Source organism: Centruroides vittatus, unplaced genomic scaffold (assembly GCF_030686945.1).
Source record: "Centruroides vittatus isolate TY-2023 unplaced genomic scaffold, ASM3068694v2 contig_1787, whole genome shotgun sequence".
NCBI lineage: Eukaryota > Metazoa > Arthropoda > Arachnida > Scorpiones > Buthidae > Centruroides > Centruroides vittatus.
Genome location: NW_027121094.1, coordinates 72,578 through 99,492, shown reverse-complemented (window position 1 = coordinate 99,492; position 26,915 = coordinate 72,578). Strand labels below are relative to the sequence as shown.

General features: G+C 28.7%; 1 protein-coding gene across 1 annotated transcript in view; it reads right to left on the bottom strand.

Annotated features, from left to right (window-relative positions):
- The window catches only part of snz (snazarus), a 53,713-nt gene that overhangs the window by 142 nt on the left and 26,656 nt on the right, over positions 1-26,915 (bottom strand). Inside the window, exons 9-20 of the mRNA XM_067263580.1 lie at positions 24,285-24,324; positions 23,227-23,346; positions 22,587-22,734; positions 22,303-22,502; positions 22,052-22,183; positions 21,791-21,943; positions 20,418-20,528; positions 15,848-15,984; positions 13,096-13,164; positions 11,997-12,137; positions 7,367-7,542; positions 6,921-7,021 (exon numbers count right to left, since the gene is read on the bottom strand). Coding sequence (XP_067119681.1) covers positions 6,921-7,021; positions 7,367-7,542; positions 11,997-12,137; positions 13,096-13,164; positions 15,848-15,984; positions 20,418-20,528; positions 21,791-21,943; positions 22,052-22,183; positions 22,303-22,502; positions 22,587-22,734; positions 23,227-23,346; positions 24,285-24,324 — 1,528 coding nt within the window. The remainder of the gene's footprint in view (positions 1-6,920; positions 7,022-7,366; positions 7,543-11,996; positions 12,138-13,095; positions 13,165-15,847; positions 15,985-20,417; positions 20,529-21,790; positions 21,944-22,051; positions 22,184-22,302; positions 22,503-22,586; positions 22,735-23,226; positions 23,347-24,284; positions 24,325-26,915) is intronic.

Genomic DNA, 26,915 nt, shown 5'->3' with positions numbered 1-26,915 from the left:
TTTGAAAAATAAAAACATTTTTCATTAGAAAATTCGATTTTCTGGAAGAAGTTTTGAATAAACTCACAATTGGAAAGTTAGAGGGAAAAAAAATCTCAAGAACAATATTCAGTTTACAAAACAAAAATTTTAAAAAGATTTTAATAGTAAAACCTGCCTAAAATGGAAATAACTTGGCACCGTGCGCTTCTGGTTACACAGGTTTTACTGTACTTGAAAATAAATTTTTTTACTTAAGCAATGCATAATTGTTTATTGAAAAAATATTTTAATAATATAAAAGCTATTGTCTGTGTGTGTGTGTGTGTGTGAATTCCTTATAACTCCTGCAATTTTTGTCCAATCCAGATGAAATTTTGGTTATATTTCTTTATGTTTTGATGGAAAGTATAGGCTACTTATTTTGTGGAAATATTAGCTATAGAATAAATGTTTTATCGGTTTCAGATCGGTGATTGCACTTACGTTACAGTGACATCATTTACGAGGCCAAGAAGAAAGATAGGTCTGGGCGCGGTCGAAACATTGGTAAATCACGTGACCAACTTAGTGCTACTAGTCTATCTAGCAGTATAATGTGGTGTTACAGTAAATATTCTAGAAAAATTACTTACACGAGAATATCTCATATCATATACTTTACACAATTGTTTTTCTAATAAATTGTAATGTTTCAGCATTAACAATGAGTTATTACGATTACAAGATATATATACCTAGGCTAAGATACATATCATTTCAAAATCAAGAAAATTTAGAACTCAATGTAACATAAAAATAAACATGGTTTTTTAATATTGCATTAATATTTAAATACATACATTACATAAAGTAACTATATTTAATTACATTGTACAATTAATGAAACATCTAATGCACTATGCTTTTAAGATAAAATTAATGTTAACTTTAATAATTACAAATATAAATTCGGTTAATTTGATTATAATTTTACAGCTTGAGGATGTTTTCTGAGATTGGAAATCACTTATCATTTTAATAAGATTATTCGAGATAATTTTACAACATATAAAGTTTGTTTTTCAGTCGAAATTGCTCGAATTAGTTGAAAAACGTAATAATAGGAGATATTATGGAAACACACTTACACTTGCTGCTATAAGTTACATTCATTCATCTTCTGCATATAATGCTTTGTATCAAAGTGAATGTTCCCATCCAAGGAATATAAGAAAACTGATGTGTAAGTTAAGTGTTACAGATAGTAATACTGAAAGTAGATTTAATGATAAAGAATAGAAAAAACAAATACTTTACAAATTGTTTTTCTTAGTCAGATGATTTTATGGCTGAAAAAGTGGAAATTAACATTGCCTGTATCGGACACATTAACATCTCAAACATTTCAGGCATTAATTATCACAAATGAGGCCTTTGTAAAACTGATGGTCTAAATTGTAATTATCAAACATACATGCAATCTTCTGTTATCAAAGTTTCAGAATGATAAAATATAAGAATGATTTGGATGTTACAGGCAGTTAAGTGGGTCTACTTATTATATCAGTTGCACATAGTTGTTATAAAGTGAAAAAAAATTAAGATTTAAAAGCTTCGTAATTTTATCATATAATGTTCATGATATTCAGTTCAAAACAGTATTACCTTGCAAAGAAAGCTTTAAAAGTTCTGTTAATAGATCCATTTTATACAGTATTTTAGAATGTATTTTCCTTCCAAAATGTACCTGAATCTATGTTACCAATTTTAACCTATATTGTAAGCTGTACAGTGAAAAAAGAATTAATGAAAATGAAATGTATCATTTGTCAGAATTAGCAACAGTTCAATACCTAATGAATTAATTTTTCATCCAAATGGAGGAAAATCAACTTTGCTTACCGAATGTACTACTATTGCAATATGCTTTGTGGTTCACATTGCAAACAATAATTAATAAATTTTAGGACACATTTTTAAGTACAAAACATCAGTTATCAATTGTGCATAAGATTAGTAATATTCAATTTAATCAATATTTATCTCTATCACCACATAATCTTTTTATGAATGTCTTTGCAAATTTGACTAAAAAACAAACTATTTAGGTTGTAAAATTACATTGAATAATCTTGTTAAAATGATAACTGATTACCAATCTCAGAAAACATCCTCAAGCTGTAAAATTATAATCAAATTAACTGAATTTATATTTGTAATTATTAAAGTTAACATTAATTTTATCTTAAAAGCATAGTGCATTAGATGTTTTGTTAATTATACAATGTAATTAAATATAGTTATTTTATGTAATGCATGTATTTAAATATTAATGCAATATTAAAAAACCATGTTTATTTTCATGTTACATTGAGTTCTAAATTTTCTTGATTTTGAAATGATATGTATCTTAGCATATATAACTCATTGTATATACTAATATATTTAACATATTAGGATATTGTTTTGTTAATAAATTGTAATTTTTAATATTAATAAATGTGTTTATTTCAAATGTGGAGTATTACATTTTATTTTACCTTTTTTTACAACTGTATATTAAAGAAATACAAATACTTAACTTTGCTTGTGTTGTTATAAACTCGATAAAAAGTAAAATTTTACTCTATATTAATGTGTGAAGTTTAAGCAAAATGCAAAATATGTTTGTAATATAAATATAATATGAGATATTCTTGTATATCTAATTTTTCTAGAATATTTATTGTAACACCATATTATACTGCTTAGATCAGGGGTGGCCAACTATTTTTGGAAGAGTGCCACTATCTGAAAAAATTGTGCGTGCCACTTACAACTTTTCCAACATACTGAAATATATAAAAAGGTGAAAAATGTTATTTATAGGCTGATTATGGGATTTTTACGCAAATAGCACATTTTTTTTCATGTAAGTCTTATTAGTGGAGATTTAAAAAATAATATAATAAATAAAACAAAAGTACAAACTTAGGTTTCATTGTTAATAAACATTTTAAAGGTTCAGTCAGTTAGGTTATGTATAAAATAAAAATGAATAACTTGAAACATTTAATTCTAAATAATTATTAAACAGTCAGTACTTAATTAATGTGGCTTTTTGAATTTGTAGTTTTTTTACCAAGTTGTCTATATTAGGATTAGTTCATGAAGATGCTAACAAAATTAGGTGTTTTAGGTGCATATCAGTTATTCTTGAACGATATTTTGATTTTATTATGTTTATAATAGAAAACATTTGTTGATCCAAACATACAACAATATCTGACAGCCAAATTTCTTAGAACTGGAGTGCACATTATTCTTTGCCTAGTAAAATAACATTGCAGATGTGTCAGGGACTTCTGTTTGAACAAACCTGACCTGCCGTCCAGGTCAGCAATTTCGAAAAGGTGACAACACTAAAATCAACTGAGCCAGACAGCCAGAGTGTTGCACTCGCTCTTGTTCCAGAATGGACAACCATAGCAAGACACAACGGTGCCAAAGCAAGGCAACTCAAACCATTGGGCTTGTCCCATGACCATGCTGTCTTACTGTATTGTTGTACTGGTGTCAAGCAGTGCTGTTTTCCAGCGCTGTTGTATTCAGCAGTGCTGTAACTAGCCATTTTTGTGCCCTGTGCAAGAATTTGCATTTAGGCCCCTTAATTAATTAGATTTGGGAAAATAATAAAACAAAATACATGCATTTTGGGCCCCCTTCCAAGTGGTCCCTGTGCTTATGCACCTGTTGCACCTGCCTAGTTACGGCACTGGTATTCAGTAGCGTATGAGTAGGGTTTTTATGGATTTTGACAAAGTTCCTGAAGACAACATTATCTTTTTTTCAAATTTTTAAATTTTTCAATAAGTCTTTGCTTGCCACTGTTAAAACTCCGCCGTGCCACAGGTTGGCCATCCCTGGCTTAGATAGATAGATAGACTAGTAGCAGTAAGTTGATCACATGATTCACTGATGTTGTGACTGTGCCCAGTCCTATCTTTCTCATTGGCATTGCATCATTTAGTTCTTGCTTCACGAGGGAATTTCCCTTAAGATGACTTGAGAGACTTAAATGATATACAGTGGGTGATCAGTTAACGAACAGTTTGGACTGCAAACAAATTGGACACGAACACTTTTGTGAAAGGTTTTTATGTTTGGATAACAAACACCTCACAGAACAAATACAAGAAGAAGCAACTTAAAATAATAAATACCAATTGGTCTTCCCTTGTCTCCAGGTAACAATTTGAAACTTTTTGGAACATGGGAGACGTTGACATCAAAGCTCGTCCTGGTATATACTGATCAAATAGTATTTCTCTGAACTTTCAAACTCTTCCTTGTAATTCCAGCCTTTTGTTAATTTTTCTAACAGAAAGAATTTTTTTAGTCTTCGTGAGACTGTCAGGTGGGTCGGTTTTTATTTTTGACAGGTGAGAGTATAATAGCAAAGGTAGGTGTCTGATAGTGGGCAGAAAATGTCTAATGTTGCTAAGCAGTATGGCTTGAACAGATCTACAGTAGACCACAGTTCAATCTTATCTAAGAAAGATACAGTATAATCAAGAAGACTCAATCAGCTTCAGGGGTAACAAAAATCACATCTGAGAAATAAAGAACATTGAAGAGCTCATAATGGAACCTGAAACTGATCTGACGACAGACGGTCAGGAACTCTTGAATGAAGAACACCGAGAAACTCGGTGAGATGTTTTCTTCTGAAAAAGAGGAATAATGCCAATATCTGCTATTAAAGATCTTTTGAAGAAGTGGGAGGATGTTAGAACAACAGTCTTATAATGGCATCCAAACCAGATTGAGGTTAATAGGCTTAGGGATCTCTACAATTACAATGCTATTAATTACTTCCGAAAAATCCTGAAGAAGAGAGAAAAGCAATCAACATTGGACAGATTCTTTAATGCCCCACAAACAGAAAAAATCATGACTGATAAAAATGGAAGACTGTGTATACATGTATTTTTATTAATACAGTAGAGAGTCGAAAATCGGAATCAATTGGGGACTGGGGTTGTTCCGATTACCTATTATGTACGAAAAAATACATTAACCTGTCCGATGTTCAAATTTTTCTTCATTGCGTGTTGCTTCGTGTTGAATTTTTCTCCGTTGCGTGCCGCTTCGTGTTGAATTTTCGTCGATTTTAAGCCTAACGAAAATTTTTATAATAATAATCGAGGCTATCGTATCGTTAAAAATTATTTCTTCATTTTGTACAAACAAAATAAATATATTGAAGAATATAAAAACATGAAAATTATACTTTAAAAGTAAATCTAGTATCAAAAACGTTCGATTCAGCACGACACAGTCCGACTGAAAATCGTTCTGATTACCGGCAATTCCGATTACCAATGTTCCGATTAACGACTCTCTACTGTACATATAAATGAACATAGTAAAAAAGTATTTGATTTTTTGGGTCTCCAGAACAAATTAATCAAATTTCCATAAAAATCTATGGTAAATCGACAATTGGTTAACAAACAATTTGGGGAGCAAACATGGTCTTGGAATGGATTCTGTTCATTAATCAATCACCCAATGTGTTTTAAATTTACTTTGTTAAATTTTAAAATTTAAACTTTAAAAAAAGATAGCCTCATCGTGTCATTTCTATAACAAATTTTTTTTTAAATCTTTCCATTAAGACCATGTGATGTTTTATTATCCAATCAAAAGTAATGATCTAATGAGTCCATTATTTACAAAGCATTATCACTCAACTAACTAATATTCATCTTTGTTTTAGCAACACAGAATTAAAGAGACTCACTATTTTGTCAAAACATAATGCCTAGGGGAAAGCATAAGAGTAAATTGGTGACCTCTATGTTACTTTATCCCACTCAAGAAAATCTTTTAAAAGACAATAGTGTGTTTACTCAGAATGTAGTGTATAAAGAAATTTTATAAAGAAAGATTTTAATATTTTTTTAATATACAGGTCATCATCTGTTTGTGTGTGTGTAAGTGAATTCTCTGTAACTCCTACTATTTTTGTCCACTCCAGGCGAAATTTTGTTTTGTTGCTCTTTATGTTACAACAGATGGTATAAACTACTTAATTTGTAGAGATATTAGCAGCTCTTCTTGAATCTCTACTCTTCTCAATTCTTCAATCTCTACTTTCTCATAAAAAGTATTCTGTTATACTTGACAGGGAATTTCAAGTGTTAAATATTTTAAGTGTGTATAAGAACACAATATTATCTACATACTCCATAATGATCAATTATACTTTGTCACAATGCCAAGCTGCAATTTTCAGTCAAATTTTAATTTAAAAAACCATGCAACTTCTGATCCAGATTAGAAGTTTGCATATAGTTAATCAGTCCTAAGTTTTCCATATCAAGGGGGTTCAGTAACACAGAACACTAAGTCAGAATTCTGAGCAGCTTACTGGGCAGAGCTAAGAATATTCTGGGCATTATTGAATGATTATTCATTGCCAGACAACGAGGAAAACTGGCAGATGAAGTTAAAATTAAATAAAAATAAATATAATAAATTAAAATAATAATTTCTTTATCTTTAAAATGAAGCTATTTAATCCAGCACATGCAGCTATTACTGACATAAGTGTAAAATTCTTCAAAGCAAAAGAAGAGAGACAGAGTGATGTCACTAAGCATAGTAACTCTACTAAAGTAGTCTGAGTAAATGAGTAAGAATTCTTACAATGGGTGAAGTTAGAATTACTAAGAATATTGTCCAGTATTAAAGTGGCACAGTCTGACTAAGTTAGAATTCTGCATTACTGAATACAGCCCTGGTTTTGGTTTTCATCTAACTCTGTTCTCAAGATTAAGGAAGGACAAACGACAGAGAGATTGTGGTTTCCCACTGTCATTTGAAAACTGCAGCCCTAAAATTATGACAATTAACTTTAAAAAAAATATATATAAAGTAAAATGGAAAGTTTCAAAGTATAATTTATTTCTTACATAAAATATCTGTTTATTCAATCTTTTGTCTTGAAGAGCTTCGAAAACTTTCGTCATCCCCTTTTTGGCATTTTGCTGACCCAGTAGATTACCTAGTACATCTAAGAAAATGAATAACAGCATGTTTTTATAAGGTATGGCAATAAGCCATAATTATCACTAAATCTGTAAATTATTATTATTACATTATAATGAAATTGAGTAACTTCTTTAATTCATAGCAGAGACTGACAATGCTTAATTCTGCATAAACATAATAATTGCATTTGCAAAACTTTTTATTGATATATTTCTCTAATTATTTTATAATTATTAATTAACTAAGAATTTTAAATTACCAATAAATATTTGTTATAATTATTAGCATTTTCTGATATTAAATAATATATTTTCAATATATTTACATAAAAAGGTTGCATTATATAAATCTGTGTTTTGCCACTTACCCGGAATATTATTTAATAACTGTTGTTTTGCCATTTCTCGTGTCTCCAATTTTTCTTTATCTGTCCTAGTAGAAGTGGGAATTTCTTTATCTGGCCACATGGTATCTCTGAACATCTGAAGATAGTACAAGACAATCGATTCCGACGTAATCCATGCCACCGTCTCTCGCAGTTGTCTATAAAATTTGTTATAAATTTGTTACTTTTGATATACGAACTATAAAAAACTTTTCTAATGATATGAACTAAAACAATCCAATTTCTCATTCACAGCATATATAATACATAAATTATTATTTTAAATCTTAAAATGCTATCACTTCAAAACAGATAATTATGTTCATTTTGTAATCATTCACAAAACACTAAACATGACTAAATGAGAGGAAAAAGTAATATATTGATCATAAAAAACCAGAAAAAAGGGAAAAATATTCTTTTTAAATTTTTCTTCTATCTATTGAACAAAACATTAAAACAGGAATTGCAAAATCTTAAAACAAAGATTCAGTGGCGCACTCAAAATTTAATCTTAGAGGGAGCTGAGTTGAACAAATAAACAATTTTTTAATGCAAGCTTCCACATTCATGGAACACCGGGGATGTAAATCAGAATATGTGAGCACAATGCAGATATTCTACATGGGAGGAACTCTACGGCTCTTGCAATTTATGCAGCCGATCATGACATCGAGGCGGCCCTCAACCAAGCAAGGCTCATCATCACTTCACCTCACCCTGAACACCTGAAGTGGTTGGAGGCTATCTCCATTTACAAATCTAGCTGTGCCACCACCTGCATAAATTATAAAGAAGAGCTCAATTTGTCCATTGCCTGGTAGGCCCTCGTCGACATGGACCTTTAATCGTCATCTACCCGCACCAAATGCACATGTCTGATCAAACGACTTTAACGTAAAGTGTTTGATTTTGTTTAAAAATAATCGTTCTATTTTTGGATCTGCGTTCTGTCGCTTTTATCGTCTGAAGAAGAACTTCCAAAGTTCGAAAACGTTAATGACATTTTTTTCGTTTCCAACACTTACTGGTAAGTGGTTCCTGTACGCGTGGTTTTTAATGCAAATTTAATAAAATTCCAACCTTATGTGATCCATAATTCATAAGTAGTATAGAAATAGAAGACACAATACAATATAAATAAAAAAAAATGAATTTTAATTATGGAAAGATTTTTGGAAAATTTATTAGTGTTTTTTCCTTTTACTTTTACAGGACCCCTTGGCTCCCCTTTGAATACACCGTGCAGAGAGTCATACAAACATCTTTATATTTTTAAAAAACAAAATAGCAAATAAGGATTAATCAAATTTTCACTGTTCAATTATATTCTTGAATGCTCTTTTAGACCTTCTTTTGTAAAAAATAATTAATAAATACATCAGCAACTTCTTGGTTAATTTGTAATTTTGAATGTACTTTTCATATCCACAGTATAATTCATGGATTAATTGAATCTGTTTTTATTTATGGTTTCACTATCTGGGGCTTGGATCAGATCAGTGAATTGGAAAGAATATAGACAATGTTTTATAAAACATTATTTATTCTCAATCATTCAGTCCCCACTTAAGTTGTAAAAACTGTATTTGTATTGTATTATATCAGGGAAATATTGGTAAAACATATCTTTGTTGTAAATTTATTTAAATATCAAAAGTCTCAGGAATGTTTGGCCAGTCAAACATTCCTGAGTTCATTAGTTTAAATTATATATCTATTAATATGTTAAACAATACAGCAAATCCTTGTTAATTCAAACTTGAACATTATTAGTTCATAACAATACTATTTGTTCCAGCCAGGCATATGGAAATTTACATGTTAAGAAATGGTTAGTTCAAAATACTACTAACTTAAAATTTGAACTGGAAATTTTGTCTGAACTAACTTATGATATGCATATGTTAACTCGTATATTTAGATCATATGTTTACTTGCCTCTATATTTCTATACTGTAATAGAACAATAGATCATGTACAACTCTAATCTGGTCAACTGGTTTTTATTTTACAGTAACACATTTTCAGGTATCACTTTACCTATTGACTACGCTTTTTCTCTTATCTCATAAAATATAACTGGGTTTTGAGTGTGAGGTCTCAACCAGAGGCTGGAACCTCATATAAAATCTGTGTTAAAAGAAAAGTTGTTTCAATTAAAATGGGTTTGATAAATAAAATATCATGAGAGAACAGATTGGAAATTTGACCAATTTCTCCAATGATCGTGAAAACAAAAGATAGTATGTATAGTAAAACAAATTGTCATGCAGGTGCAGCTGGGAATATTTAAGGTCAAGGTAAAAATGCTTGACTGTGAATTACGGGCAGATTCATGACAAAATTCAATAAACAATTACAGCAGGTGTCTGATCTATGAATTCTGTCTTAATTGGCCCTGGCAACAAACTAGGGACCAATTGGAAGAATAGAGGATGGAAATCATGACCAACCAGAGCAAAACAGTTGCAAAACCTTTAAGAGGTTAGAATTCAAGGACAAAGAGTACTTTTCTTTGGTGTTTTTTCTTCACAAGGATAACCAAATCATCTTTGCCTCCCCAGGCCAGTAGAGATCTTCCCACAGGGAGCAGAAAGGGATTTCTTACGTCCAGGAGCTCTCCAGCAGGGACAGAGAACTTTTATCCTGGATACAAAAAACAACGAACTGGGTTCTTTGCACTCTCCATCAGGGACAATATGTTTAGAAGACCGATCCACCAAGGAAAAGCGACCAACTTGGAAACCTCGTCGCAAACATCACATCCTGTCTGGATTAATTTAAGGAACAAAGGAGATCTCCTGATTTTTGTAAGATGCCTTTCATATATTAATAAATGGGTGTTAATTGTAAGCAGTTTGTGCCTCTGTGTCTAATGCCACCACCCACATACATTGTTCACACCCTCTCACCATCCTGGATGACACTTCCTCCAAAAAGAGTGTGTCAATCTCAATGCTAGGAAATATCAGGTCCATGATAAAACACCATGGGAGTCCTCCACACAAGATTCTAAGATTGGGCCAGGCTACAAATAGCAGATTGAGATATTTGTAGGACTACACTACTAGATTTGGGAAACTTTAAAAATAATTTGTACTATATTTTGGGAATTCTGTTTTACTTTTTATAAAACCTATGAGGCAACCTGTGAGACTTTTGTGGATAGGTGCTGTTTACCTGCAGTTTGTTTATATTATTATTAATTAACGAAAATACAGTACTGTATTTTCGTTAATTACTGTATATAACCATAATAATATAATCGTATTCCATTTGCTTAATATATTACATTGGTTACATGGCATTTGGCATATTCTACAGAAATATGTAAATCTCAGATTATATGAAGTCATGATTATTTTCTCCCTTAAATTTCAAACTAATGAAGATTTCCTGTATTGGTTTTTCTCCTCTTATATAGTCATGAGTCAGTTGACTTGATATATTACTATCAGAAGTCAAAGCTTGAAAAATACAAGATCTTGTTAAAACTAAAAGATAAGCAGAGAATTAGGAATGCAAAATATTATTCCTGATATAATACTTTAAAAAAATAATTATGTACTTGAATTGTTTGAAGTAATATTAATTTCTGTTTAAAAAACTGCTTTACAGGTCAGATCCAACAAATTTAAAATTTATTGGAAATATTATGTAAAATATCTAACAACTTCTATTAAATGTTATTGTTATAGCAAAGGTCAAGAAACATTAGCAAATAACTACACTCAAAGAACAAATTATGTAAAGCTTAGAAAAATTAATATTAGTGAAAGTACAAGCTCTGATTTAAATGCCAATTTAGGATAATGTTAACAAAGTTTATATTAGTTTTGTAATTTAATTCTTTAATAGTTGAACTATCTAAGGTATCAATTAACTACATATTATTTTTATTATTGCACTTTTCATGAATGAAAGAATAATTAAAGATCTTTTGAATTACATAAGAATTTATTAAATTTTGAACTTCTAAGTATCGCCGTTTCTTAACAATTGCCAGTTCTGCATAATTTAATATCTCTTCAATTTCTAATTATAACAATATTAATCATCAGATTAATTTTTCTGAAAATATATTTCAAGCACTTATAAGTTAAAGACAATTTTGCCCAGAAATCTCTTACTTACTATTGATTATTTCCCCTGCAATGGATGCTAAGTTTTGGGCAATTCATTTACATGCGTAACACAATTAATATTTTTATGAAATTTATTTAATTACTTAATTTTAGACAAAATCACTAATATAAATGATTAAACAATGTTTGCATTAATCTTCTGCCATCAAATCAAATTTGTAGGAACTCTCAAAAGTAAACATAAATTTTTGATTTTAAAGTCTAATAGAATTCTGTGATGATAAACAAATCAAATCTGATGGACTAACATTGAAAGTCAACACATTACAGACATTAAGTAATATTTCATACAAATAATATAAACATTGATTTCTAATGATTTCATATTATAAATAAGCTATCAAAAACAAATAATAATACTGTAATTTGAATCGCCATTAAAAAAAAAAAAACAAAAATACAGAGAAACATAAAACTTACTATTAAAAAATATTTAACAATCATCAAAAATGTTATCACCTGACCTGTTAATTGTTTTTCCAAATGTGATCTGTACAATGGTGATAAGAGTTTTCCGAACCCAACCAAAAATTCCTTTAACTTCAAATATTTCTCCAATCAATGTGTAAAGATTTTCTGCAATTGAATCTTTTCTATCTTCTTTACTACAAAACAAAATGTTCATTCATTATATAAATAAACAAATGCAAATAAATTTTATAAATTCATTTTAAAATAATGCTTCTTAGAGAAATGTGGTCATTTATTATCTATTATAATGTATATTTACTTATTTCATTTTGATTTAAAGGCATAAAAGTGAATTTTTTTTTAAAATTATGACAAATAATGTTTTGCTAATTTTTAACAAAGATAAAATTGATTTTTATTGTTATGTTAAAAATTCAAGCTTTTTTCTCTCTATAAACCTGAAATTAACTTTGCTAGTAATATATAAAACAAAGAAAACCTAAAAATATTCAATTTATTGGTATAAAAACAAGAAAAAAACATTATTATAATTTTATTTCTTTTTCAAATAAACCATTATAATATTAATTTTGAACTAAATATCTTAGAAACAGGAAGTGATTAAAATCAATAAATTTTAAAAATTATTAGCTCTTTCCATGTTCAATAAAATTTATTTTTACACAATGTAAGAAATAAAATTTTTTGAGAAACAACCTCTTCCAAAAGTGACTTTTAGAGGCAAGTAAGGATATATAACTTCAACTTTTCAGTATGCTGCAGTTATTTAATGAAAACTATCTATAATTTGTACCTATACTAAAGTTTTCTGTGCTAAGAAATGATCAAAATACTATCTTATCCTTTGATCTTTTAAAGTTTATTTATCCAATTTACCCATATAAATATTAAGTCCTCTTCATTTTCCTTGAATTTTCTCATTTTGAAATCAGTTTAAGATTCATTTGTTAAAATTTAAAAATCAATTAAAATAGCAAAAAACACTTAATGATAAGTTTTTAAAATTTCATCTCTTTTAACTGTTTTATGAATTAAAAGAAAATTCTTTTTAATACAAATAAAAGCCAATATAAATACTATTCAAATAAAACAAATCTTATTAAATATATCCAAAAAACTTTTATAAATTACCTGTCAATATCATCAAGAAATAATAATTCATCTTCATCACTTCCTTCAGATTGTGCACTAGATTGAGCACTAGAAATATATTAAAAACATAATTTAATTCAAAACTGAAAAAGAAGATTATCTTAATTATATATAGATCTTATTAAATTTTTTATTTATTAAAGAATTCTGTAGTAAAAACTTAATTAATTCAAATATAAATAGACTGGATTCCATATAATTTGAATCAACTACCATCATCATAGTCATGAAAGGAATCATGACTACAATTGGAAAAGACCAACACTTCTGTAAACGTTTTGAAATTTTTCTAAAATTATAGAACTTAAAAAAATTCTCTCGATAATACAAATTATATGTAATTTATACAGTATTAATTTTCAATACTTTTTCTTTTAATTGATTTGGATTAATTATGTTTATTATAAAATATAGATTTAAATAAAATTTCAACAAAAATATTTTATTTAAAAGTTTTCTTTTGTTCTTAAACTCAAATTTTAATTTTAAAGAATTAAAAAATTGAGATGTAATAAAATAATTATTAATATCTGAAAATGACAGTAAAAGAAATAAGAACTTTTCTGTTAAAATTTAATTTTATATCAAACAAACATGATGGATTTACGATAAAATAAAAATTAAGCACTATTAAAAATCATTATTATACAAACTAAATTACTAACTTAACTTAAGTACGAAATTAGCTTCAATTATATATTAAATATACTGTATAATTTTTTATATAATTACATGTTAATTATACTTCTCTAAAAACTGCACTTATCTTAAACCACAGAATTACTACTCAAGCGTTTAAAATGCATTACAATTTTAACACACTTGACGAACCTTTGTCTAGTAACGTTTAAAGTTCGTGAAATGAATGTTTTTGGCCTCAATCGAGGTTTGCTTCAAATTAAATTGAGAAGGAATTCCAAACTTAGAATGCCTTATATCGTACAATTTCAAATGTTAAATTTTAAAATAAAATTGGAACGTGGTTATTAACCATATTTATCAGTTGCAAGAGCATGCCATCTATGTATAAATACATATGGTGTCCCATGTAAGCCTATTAACTGCTGGACCAGTATAACTATAAATAATACACACTCATGGGGCATCAGTAATGGTCTGTGTGTATTATTTACAGTTATACCGTAATAATACCTGCATGTATCTAACTTTTATGTACAGAAACACAATAAAAAACCTACAGAGAAAGTACTGGACACGATGTATATATTATGACCACTACTTTCTCTGTAGGTTCTTTATTATCAGTTTGTCATCTTAAGCCCAAATCTAATAGTGCCTTCCATGATACCAACAGTGTCACAGTCTATGATTTGTTTATTTATACTTTAATCTACGTAAAAGTCAGACACATGCATTTAAACTTTCATTGTTCTAAAACATTAATATTTGTACAAATATAAACATCTACCGAAACCCAATGCTTGGCAAATAGACATCCACAATTGCCATAATTAAATATTATAATTATTAAATTTAATACGAGATGGCACCTAACGCCTCCCTCCACTGCCAAATTTATTTGTAATTCATAATAAATATTTCCAAATTATAGTCCGATTATTTATGGCAATTGTGGGTGTTTATTTCATTAATATTTGAAATCAAGTTGTTCCACAGGACATTCCAGCTTTCACTCTCCTTTCTAAATTAAAATTTGTTTATATCTGTCCTGAAGAAAGTCATTTAAGATGACTAAAAATGTTTGAAAATTAAAACTGTACTGCATCTTAACAGTTTTAGTAGTAGTACTGTGGTTTACATGTTAATTATATTTAAATCTGATTAAGTTATTGTAATTAGATCCTAACATTTATTTTAAGCTAAAACTTTTATTCATTAAAAAATAACATTTGTATTTTACTATGATAAATTACAAGTTACTTATTTACAAAATAAAAAACGAGTAACAGAAACTTAGTGTATAATTTTCAATTGGTTAATTTACATAATAAAACTGTTTTTAATTTATTAATTTAAATTAAGGAATTATAAAAACTTCTTTTCAATAAGTCTTTATCAAACTTCTGAGTAGGAAAAAAAGAACTATTTTGATTGAAAAATGCAATTAAATCCATCAAAAATATAACCATTATATTTTGATGGATTTAATTTCAATTATTAATCTGTTTATAATCAAATAGTCTGTTCAAATAATTATATTTTTAAAATTATCATGACTTTAAACCAGAAATAAATTTTATGTCTATAGAAATATAAAAAATATAATCAATCCGAGAAATACAAAAATAATAAGATAGCTTTATGACTTAAAGCTAGTCAATAAAAACAGAACAAAAAAATAATGAAGTAATTGTGACAAGTAATTGATTAATTTTTGATTATTATTATTATGTCTTACTTCACTCACAGAGAAGAATTAATTAATACATAATTGATGTAATGAAAATGCATTCTTAGGAATTGGAATCAAAATTTGAAGGTCAAATCATAAAAAATTACATTGTAATTTTTATTGTTTTTCTAGCTAATGTATACATGTTTTTTACATATATATTGCATGTTATTACATTCATTCATTTTTGAATGAATTTCTCTCATAATCAGCACATTAGTAAATATATCATCCCAAAATCTATAGTAAATCTGATATAGACCAAAAAAATGTGTAAAATTAGTAGTCAGTAGTTTCCGATTTAATTTAATTATAGAATAAATGTTACTAATACTGTATTAATAAACTTAAAAATACCTTTTGAAGAATTGCATAAGTACACCTTTAATAGATTTTTTCCGTGGTTCTAATGGATACTTTAAATGATCTGGACTCGGACTTAAAAAAATATATAAAGTCTCACTTTTATTCATATTATCATTTTTCATAATTACCTAAAAGAGAGATGCATGTTATAATATAGTCATAACTGAATATAAAGAACAATGAGATTTAAGAAATTCAATGTATATGCTCTGTTTAAAAAATGATGCATCTTGAAGAAATTATTTTATTGCTATGGCACATACAATGGATATGTAAAGCTAAAGAAAATGATTACATTTTAATTGCAAAAGTGATAAGTCATGTTAGTATATATTAGAATTGCCTCTGCTGGTGACAAACCAAGACAAGGCTAAGCAATACGGGACAACCGCTACTACACCGGATTAAACTAATAAAACCTACTTAAAGCCTGTTACCGGTGAGCTTCGCTGAAAATCGTTACAAACGTTTTCGAACTATAAAGTTCTTCTTCAGGTAACTGACGACCGTTAATCGAATGCAATTCGAATAAAATCCTAATGGAATAGATCGAATCGTATTCCATTAGGATTTTATTCGAATTGCATTCGATTAACGGTCGTCAGTTACCTGAAGAAGAACTTTATAGTTCGAAAACGTTTGTAACGATTTTCAGCGAAGCTCACCGGTAACAGGCTTTAAGTAGGTTTTACAAGGCTAAGCATGAAATATGACAACATTAGATCGTTGTTTGACAATGATGTTCTGCAATTGTTGGGCTAGTTTGTTCACATTTTGTGATGACTGCAACTGACTTCCTAGCTTATCGTACAGATGCTCAATGGTGAGAGGTCTGGAGACACAGCTAACCATGAAAGAGTATAAACTTGAGAGAGACATTATTCAGAGATTCTTACCATATGAGGTGGCATTATCATGCTGTTAAATAGCACTGGAAGGAGTGACATTATAGGGTAGGGTTTGGCAATGTTCTTGGCATGTATGCCAAACGTAGCATGCAAACAATTTTTTCCTGACATGCAACCAAGGACTCATCTTAAAAAGTAAATATCCAACATCTTTGCTATGTTGTATATTTTAACTTAATAGAATACAGTTTTACGGAGTAGAGTAGTACTAAATAAAAATGCAATAAAGACACAAATACTATCAACCGTTTTAGTAATAATAAGTAATTTAGTAGTAAATTTTCTAAATCTAGCTTTCCTGCAGCATTTTCTAGCCACTAGACCAAATAATAGTATGCTCCCAAAAAATTTCAGTTGGCACATGAGAAAATTTTGCATCATAGATTTGGTAATCTCAGTAAGCACATTTAAAAAGATTGCCAACTGCTATTATAGATAGTAAAAAATGGCTACAGAATGTTGTCAACATACCGGTGAGGTATCAGAGCTTTGGTTTGATGCATACTGGTGATCTACGTTAATCTCCACAGCTTTTAAAAATACTTTAGTATTTTTAATAGCTGGAAGATCTGCTAGAAGCTATGGAGATCTGCTGTTGAAGAGATGGTTACTCAATTAACCCAACTAACAGTCTATTGCTCAACTACTGCACTGAATTGAAGTGATTACCATGCCTCCTCTGTATGGATATGATGATCATCTGCACCAAGAGAAGTAGAATTTATCACTGAATGCTAGATGATTCTAATCAGACATCTTCCAGGTATTACTTATGTTTGGCAATCACTAGTAAATATTCCTCAGACAAGAATGAAATATCATCTCTTTCAAGTGTAGCTGAATGGTAGCCTTTGATACTACAGACTAAGTAGAGGAAGATGTTCCTTTGGATGAAGGATAGGGACATTATTGGTGTTGTAATGGCTGCTCTTCTAATTGTATAATCCATTTGAACACTTGTTACTCTAGAACACCCAGATACTTTATGCTGGTTGTGTGTGCCATCCTGACCCACTGCTGCTATCATCATATTACTGATGCATTGCTTCAACCTAGATGGCAGTTAACAATGGTCACATTATCACTTGGTTTTATGATGCAACCTCTCTCAAACTTGCTTAGTTGCACATACTACCAATGGAGGAGCTGTTGAGACATCTTTACAGACTATTTAACATAATCAAACAGCAAACTCTGTCAAATCTGTTCATTAGTATGAATGGTGCTCTTTTTATGAACCCCAGAATGTGCTTTTCTCTTGTGCTCTGGTGCATTCATTGGCAAAAAACTGTTAATAATTGACTCTATAGCCAAATGGCATTTGCATACTAAGTTTCATGACTCTCACTCTATTTTTAGAAGTGCATCAATTTTTGCAACAGAATGTATATAAATGATTTAATATTAAATATATAGTAGAATCCATCTATTACTCATGGATATTGTTATCAAAAACAGCATGCCTCAAAATTACATAGTGATAAAAATAAATTACAATTATAAAAAAAAAGAATAAAAACATACATAATACAAAAATACATACATACAAAAATTTACATACATACATACAAAAATTTCAAAAAACATCTAAATCTAAATGCTGATTTATATATACAGGTGTTCGTGGAAAGTTGCACATCTTATTTATTTGAATACAATATGTTTCATGCAAATTTTGACCTAACAGTTATTATAAGGCAACAAAGTGTTTATAATTTGGTCCCAATGGTTGCAATCCCAAGAATCTTAGTAAAAAAAAATTATCTTCAGAACCCTGATAGATAGAGTGAAAATTTTAAATACAAAATTATTCCTCCTCAAAAAAAAAAAATTACCTTCATCATTTCTTCTGCACCAAAATCACCTTTCCTTATAAATTTTTGTGAAAAAAAGGTGTAAAAAAATGCAGCTTCTTGACAGTGTTTCCAATGCATTAAAAAATTCCATGTTTTGGTACATAAACAAAAATGCCAAAGAAAATTAATTTAACTAACTTTCTCTGTTTAAGTTGCATTCCATTTAAAGTTAAGTTTATTTTTGATAAATTCCTAAAAAATTTCAAAAAACAATAAAAAAAATGTTCACTTCATGATGAAAAGTACCTCATTTGACAAAATCACTTCTCACAACAGACCCTTCTCTGTAGGCTACTGTTGGGGCTGGAGCTTTATTATCTTTTCTCTCTAGTTAATTTTCAGTCAAGAAGTGACTTCATCAAATGTGGAACTTTTCATCATAAAGTGAACATTTTTTGTTGTTCTTTGAATTTAAAATGCGATGAAGTCCTGTTTTTACAATTTTTAAGAAATTTGTAATTATTATTTTTGCTGTTTTGTTTAAAGGTTTATCCTAAAACCCAGAATTTTAATGTATTGGCAACACCACGTCAAGAATCTGTACTTTTCAACATTTTTTTTTTTCTTAATGAAAGCGAATTAAGATAGAGGTGATTTTTTACTATTTGGAGGATGAGAACAACTTTGCAATTGAAATTTTCACTCTGTCTGTCTAGGTTCTGGAAATAAAAAATTTTTCTAACATTTTCTAGGGTTCCTGGAGACACAACTATTGGCATTGGCAAAATAAAAAACTCTTGTTGGTTTATAATAACAGCTAGGTTGAAATTTACATGCAATATACAGTAGTCAAATAAATCAGTTGCACAACTTTCCATGAATGCCCTGTATATATAAAACATATTTATCTATTTTAAATGCCATTTTTATTAGAAACAATATAAATTTTAAAACTAGATAATTCATGAAAAAGAACAATGTTTAACAAAATTAACCTAGCAGCAAATGGCCTTGAAAAAATCTCAGGAATGAATGCCCTGGGTCTGACAGATCCACACGAGGAAACTTGTGCATATTTTTCCACAACGTCTTTTAGGTTACCAAAACATATCAATTATACTTACAGAATATGTTTTAATACATGCAAAAGCCTTTTTTTTCCGATAATCTCAACTTTTTTGTAAGATATATCAAAAAATCATTGTATTGTAATACAGCATGTTCACTGCAAGAAAAATATAAATGCTTCATACAGAAATCAAAAGCACGTATGATAATAATGTAATTGTTCACTAGATACTTAGCATTAAAACCTATAAATTACATAAAAACCAACTCAAATTTAAAAAATACATATGTTTACAAAGCACAAAATAAGATGTGCATGAATGAATGGCCTGGGCCTATCAGACCCAAATTGTCTGCTAGCCACAGCAGAGTAAAATTACTCAATTTGAATTTTACATAAATTTGTAGTACCACTCTGAGTAGGAAGGTATATGTAATATGAATTGCCTACCTATATACAAACATAATGAATATATACTGCAAAAGTCACATAAGTTTGTGAGGGCCATTCATTGCAAGGTTAATAATGATTACAGATCATTCTTCATAAAGAAAAAACCAAAAAGCAAAGGAAAAAAAAAGTTTAGTTATAAGAATGAACACCATCCTATAGGATTATGATTTATTTATAACAGATAAAAATGTGATAAAAACATTATAAATATAAAATTTAACAAAGTATAAATATTTCAGATATTACAAAAAAAAAGTAATTTAAAAAAATATTTCCTGTTATGATTTTCTTAATGTAAATACAGTATCTTTTCCACATAAAGCTTAATTTCTTACCGTTAAAAAATTTTGCAGAAGAACTTTGGCTCTATCAAGATATTGTTGTTCCTGAGATTTGAAATGTGGCTTATTATTTGGCAATTCTATTTTCTTCAGAGAAGGAACAATCTATTCAAATAGATAATAATTACCATTTTCTAACTTTAACCATTTGACAATTATATGTACATCAAATTTTATTAAGTATTATAATCACATATAGAGCAAACATAACAAGTAATAAATGATACTACTCAATAAAAATCTTATAGTATCTGGTGACTAAATGACTTGTATAGTTATACATTTTTAATTAATTGGTCTGAAAGCAAAAATTGGACAGATATCAAGTAGTGTAATTAACAACACATCTGTACAGTAAGGAGGAGCTGAAATTTGAGTCCTGCTCCAAACCAATCTTTTCTTTCTTATTTTAAATTTATTTATTTCTTCCTAATTATTAAATTGAATACAAAATGGAAGCTTAGTCAAATTACATAATATCTTTATAATTAATTAGTCATATCATAGTCCAATTAAAAACTGGCATTATAATTTTTATTAATAAATAAATTATAGTGTCAATTATAGTATAAAACAATTGATTTGAGAAGACCTCATATTCACCATATCATCATATAATAAATCTAGAGATTAAGTGTGTGCTATTTCTATGTAACATTAATCTTTAATCAAGACAAGTCATTGTGTGTTGAGGTTTGCATAGGACAACTGCTTGGGTCAGACCACATTCAACATATCAAAGTGCATATATATTATATATGTGAGACTTTGCATATGTTTGTATTTAGTGTAAACAAGTAAAATGGCGAAGCCATTCTTGGGACAAGTCTATGTCTCGGAGAGTGCAAGCAATGCATGCACAATTTTTGGACTCGCACCTGTTGGTAGAAACAGTTTCAGCATTTTATATTTTATTTTGACCTGGTTCTCAGTCCCGACTACCTACAAGTCTGGTTTATTTTATGTGCGCATGATTTGGCACCAAATACTCTGTTCCAAATTGCAACTCCTGACATGTACTGTACAGTACCTCAAAGGAGTGCAGCTGCTGACAGCAGTGTGATTTTAGAGACAAGATATAGTCTCGTCAAAAATGAAAGACGACAATTTTACACGATCACCATCAAATTTTCAGTTTAAATATACAATCTACCTACACAAAATTCATATTGCAAGTGCAGTATTTGATATTTTGTTTGATAGTTTAATGTGTGCATCATAGATGGCCCTGCTAATTTGTCTGACATGAACACATACAAAAGAAAAATGTAAAAAAATTATATCATTTGTTCTCTATTAAATTTACAATTTGTAGCATAGTTTTATAACAATTTATTTTATTATTGATGAAAAATTATAATACTTACTAAACTCAACTTTTGTCTTAGTACACGAAAATCATTTATGGATTTGACTACTCTCCAACCTTCAGAGATATCATTATTAATAATTACAGGATCACTTCCCAAATGAACAACAACTGTGCACTGAGTAATTGCTTTTTCAGTTTCTTTTTTTATCTAAAATTTTTTTAAACAATCAATTTTTAATACAAAAGTAAAATAAAATATAGTATTAAAATCTTATTAATATATATGAAAAAATTACAAAAAAAAAATCCTATTTACTTCAACTTTTTCAACACTGGCTCTCCAATATCCTAAATGTTCCATCCAAATTGATGTCATTATAAAATGAGATTCCAAATGATATCTTTCTCTCTTCATATCCTCTATCTCTTTTTCTAATACAGAAATCATCTAAAAGCAAATTAGAGTAGCTTTCTTTAATTATTTTTACTAAAATAAAAAATTAACTAAACATAGATACATCTGTATAATATTTATGACAATTTAAATATTTAATGCATTTTACATACCTTTATATCAGATTTTTGTGTGTTGTGAATAGCTTGTAAGGCTTGTTTTTTAATTGATAATTTTTCATCTAATTGTACTAATTGTAGTTTTAAAAAATGGGAATGTTCACTAAGTGACATTGGAGAAGTTTCTTCTAATAAGTCATCATGCTGAGAACTATCTGGCAGTTCTGATTCATAAACTTCTGATTCATTGCTTGCTATAAAAAGTTTTATTTGTACATTAAATTATAGTTTAATATACAAATTAAACTTAATGATAAAAATTTTATGATAAATCTTACATTCAGCCATATGTGCAAAATCAATACCAGCCTTTTCAGCATTAGAAATCATTTGATCATAAATTTCACTAACAATGAAAGACGGATAGAAACGTTCTTCTAATAACTTATAAACATCATCTTGAGCTTGAAAAAATGCTTCTGGTCCCTAAATGTATAAATTATGTATACACATAAAATATATATTTAATTAATATAAATGTAAAATAATTTATATATTACATACATCTATAATAATTTTTTAACTACATAATAAATATTAATTAATATTTAATTAATAAATTATAAGACATGATGTGAGCTCCAAATGGACCCCAGGTATTCGTCATAGGATCAAATAAAGTCTTCCTATCAAAGAATAATGTTTTTATTTTATTTTTTAGATTTTATTTTAAAAAAAGCATAAAAGAAACAGAAGGACTATCCACTGCTTTTAGGTTTCTTTTCTATCTGATTTAACTACTTAGATATAACAGAAACACAAAAGGGAAAACATTATACATTGAAAATAAATTTACAATTAATAAAAAATTCAGATACTGTAGTAAACCTCACTCCATATTTTTAAAATTTTCCATCGATTTAACTTGTGTATAAAATATATAAACAGAATAACATTAAATAAATACTAAATACTTACCTTATTAGCCATCATAAATGATTCTATTCCCTTTAAAATATTTTTTGACAACTTTACACTGGTATTTGGATTATGAATATATAACTGAACTATTTCATTTCCAAGCTGATGCCATTTATTCTATAAAATAAATCATTTTATTCAATTTTTAAAGTCCAGAATCAAATGATTTATTCTAATTTTAATGAAATGTATACATCATTAAAAATAGAAATCACACTGCTTTTTCAGACAGACAAATATTTTATTATATATAAAAACATTTTCATCTTATTAGGTCAGTTTCAGTTATAATGGAACAGCAAGTAGCAGTTTAAATTTAAACTGTTATTTGATTCTGTAGATAATACTTCTAATTAATTCAACTACATAGTTATCAATATTTATATTTAATTTAGTAGCATATTAATATAATAGATTAATAAGCATTATAAAAATGACATAAAAGAAAAAGTTTTAATTGTATTATTTAAAAAATAAAAAGCAGTGAAAATAATAGTTTCTATAGTAAAAAACTTTTCTTTCATACATATATACAGTAGAGAGTCGTAATCCGAACCCCGGTTATCTGAACAATTTTCAGTCGGACTGTGTCGTGCTAAATCAAACGTTTTTGATACTAGATTTACTTCTAAAGTATAATTTTCATGTTTTTATATTCTTCAATATATTTATTTCGTTTGTACAAAATAAAGAAATAATTTTTAACGATACAATAGACTCGATTATTATTATAAAAATTTTCGTTAGGCTTAAAATCAACGAAAATTCAACACGAAGCGACACGCAACGGAGAAACATTTGAACATTGGACAGATTAATATATTTTTTCGTATATAATCGGTTATCCGAACAACCCCAGTCTCCAATTGATTTGGATTAACGACTCTCTACTGTAATTTATTTCAATACAAAATATTTAAAACATTTCATGAATCTTTTTGTTTTGTTTGATTTTTTTTATTTATATTATTAATAAATACAACTTTTAATAAGTTATAATATATAATGTTGACATCAATAAATTATTATAAACTAATCAAAATACTTTAATTTACCTTATCAGAATGTTTCATCTCTTCTACAGCTTCCCAGAACCTAATTATTAAAACAAATTTTTAAAATAAACTTGGAGAAATTAATAAATTTGTAAAACTCTTAAGTACTTCCAAATATGGGTTGAGTCATAAATAAGTTCCGTTAGTAGTTAGGTGTAAATAACTCAAATACTTGTCAGATGTTGTGTTGCTTCAACTGAGTTTTATTAGTGGCTAATAGCAAATAGTCTGTAAATGTAAATTTTAATACTGAAGTGTCAATAATGTAATAAAAAATTGTTTTTGAATTCATTTAAAATGGAACATTTGAAAGTGCATGTATGCCATATCATGTTGTGGGAGTTTAAACTCGGCAATAATGCTACAGAAATGGCAAAAAAGATTTGCAATGTCTACGGCAGTGGTGTAATTTCAGGCAGAGCAGTTCGAAAGTGGGTTACAAAATTTCATTCTGGTGATTTGTCCTTAAAAGATGAAGAAAGACCAAGCCACTCCTCAGACTTTGATGACGACGTTTTAAAGGTCCCGATTGAGCAGAATCCACGGCAAATGATGAAGGAGTTAGCAGAGAAGCTGCACACATCCCAATCAACCATCAATCATCACCTCCAAAAACTAGGAAAAGTGAGCAAGCTGGGAGTTTAGGTTCCGCATAACCTCAGTGAACAGAATAAGGCTGACAGAAGGTCGATAACTGCTACCTTGCTTTCTTGGCAAAAAGAGGAAACTTTTTTGGCTAAAATTGTTATGGGAGATTAAAAGTGGATCACACACGAAAATGTCATTCGAAAAAGACAATGGGTTGACAAAGATGATCAGCCACAACTGGACCCTAAGCCCAGTGTTCATGGAAAAAAAAATTTTGTTATGTATATGGTGGAATCACTGAGGAATTATCCATTTTGAGTTGTTGCCATGCAATGAAACTGTTACTGCAAACGTATATGTACAACAGTTAGAACAACTTTGGCTAAAACTCCAAGAAAAGTGTCCTGCACTTGTTAACAGGAAAAAGATCACCTTATTGCATGACAATGCAAGGCTACAAACAGCAAAGATTACACAAGAAAAAATTTTGGTGTTTGGCTGGTCTGTTTTGCCTCATCCACCATATTCACCGGACCTGGCACCAACAGATTTCCATCTTTTCCGGACACTGCAGAATGCTTTACAGGAGCAATGCTTCCAAAATGATGACCAGGTTCAGGAGTTCATCCAGGAGTTTTTTGATTCGAAACCACCAGAATTTTATGCAAGGGGAATTGACAAGTTGCCCGAAAAATGGCAAGAAGTCATTAATAATGATGGTGAATATGTATTAGTTTAAAGTCTATTGTTGTACATTTTATTGGCAAATAAATTTCTGTTTGGAAAACAGAACTTATTTATGACTCAACCCAAATAATACATATAACTGATTATTATAATTATTTAATTATATTCATTACAAATAAAATAATAATCATTGAATCTAATATTAAAACTCATCATTACCATGTGTTAATTCTCATCATCAAAGCAGAGAAAGTATTCAATATAAATTCATTTTAACAATTATTTTGTTTAATCCTTAATGTGTATAAATTGTTATTACTCGTTTTTAAATCTAAATGTGATATAAAAATCAATTGGTCCATCATGATTTTCAAGGTTAAGATTATATTTAAGCTTTCAAATATACAAAATAAATTTGTTTATAATCAATTTGGATCAAAACAATTGGTTACTATACTCCAAAAGTCAGAGTTGCTAAATTATATTAGGTTTCTGTTGCATAATTAAAAAATTATTCATAATTAGAATAATTTGATATTATAATTTAGAAATATTTAGCAAAAATGTAGTTTAAAGCATGATTTAAATGCGAAAATTTTGAATATTGGCAACTGCAGTTACTAGACTAAAGCTCAATAACTGATAGATGTATAACAAAGTTAATAAAGAACAATTTGCTTAATAATAATAAAAAAGAAGTATGGGACATAAAATTTCTATGTCCCATACTGTCCCAAGTATTAAAAAGAGAAAAGTTAGTATGTGCCATTATAGATGTACAACAACAGAAAACTAAGAACACAAAGTTATCTAGTAAAAATGTTAATTATATACAGGATTTTTCATTAAGAGTGATAGAACTTTAAATTGTCATGGATGCCTTAGTTTTTATTCAATTGTAATGGTAATTTACATATCTGTTCTGTAATGTTTGGCAAATCATGGCAATATTTACAGTTCCTCAATGTGTTGAAATTATTAATACTTATCATCAGAAGTCTTGTTCGATTCAGTCAATGTTTCGTGCATTTTATTTGATTTATGATCAACATAACTCTCAATACATTGTTTAGTAAAGAAATTCAAAGAAACTGGATCAGTTATTGATGCATGTACTCCACTCCAACAAAAAGTTCAGTGGCAGAATTATTTTGAAAAATTCAGCTGAACTGATTTTTGTAGCAGTGTCATCAAAAATTGGGCTAATTGTATTCACATTGTCAAACACAATCATGGGAGCCATTTAAATAAAATTATTTTCATATGTAATGCTACTAAATATACTATAAAACAGGGATAGGCAAGCAAAAGTTCAGTGGGAGCCGAAATGTAGGTTTTGCAAAATGCATGGGAGCC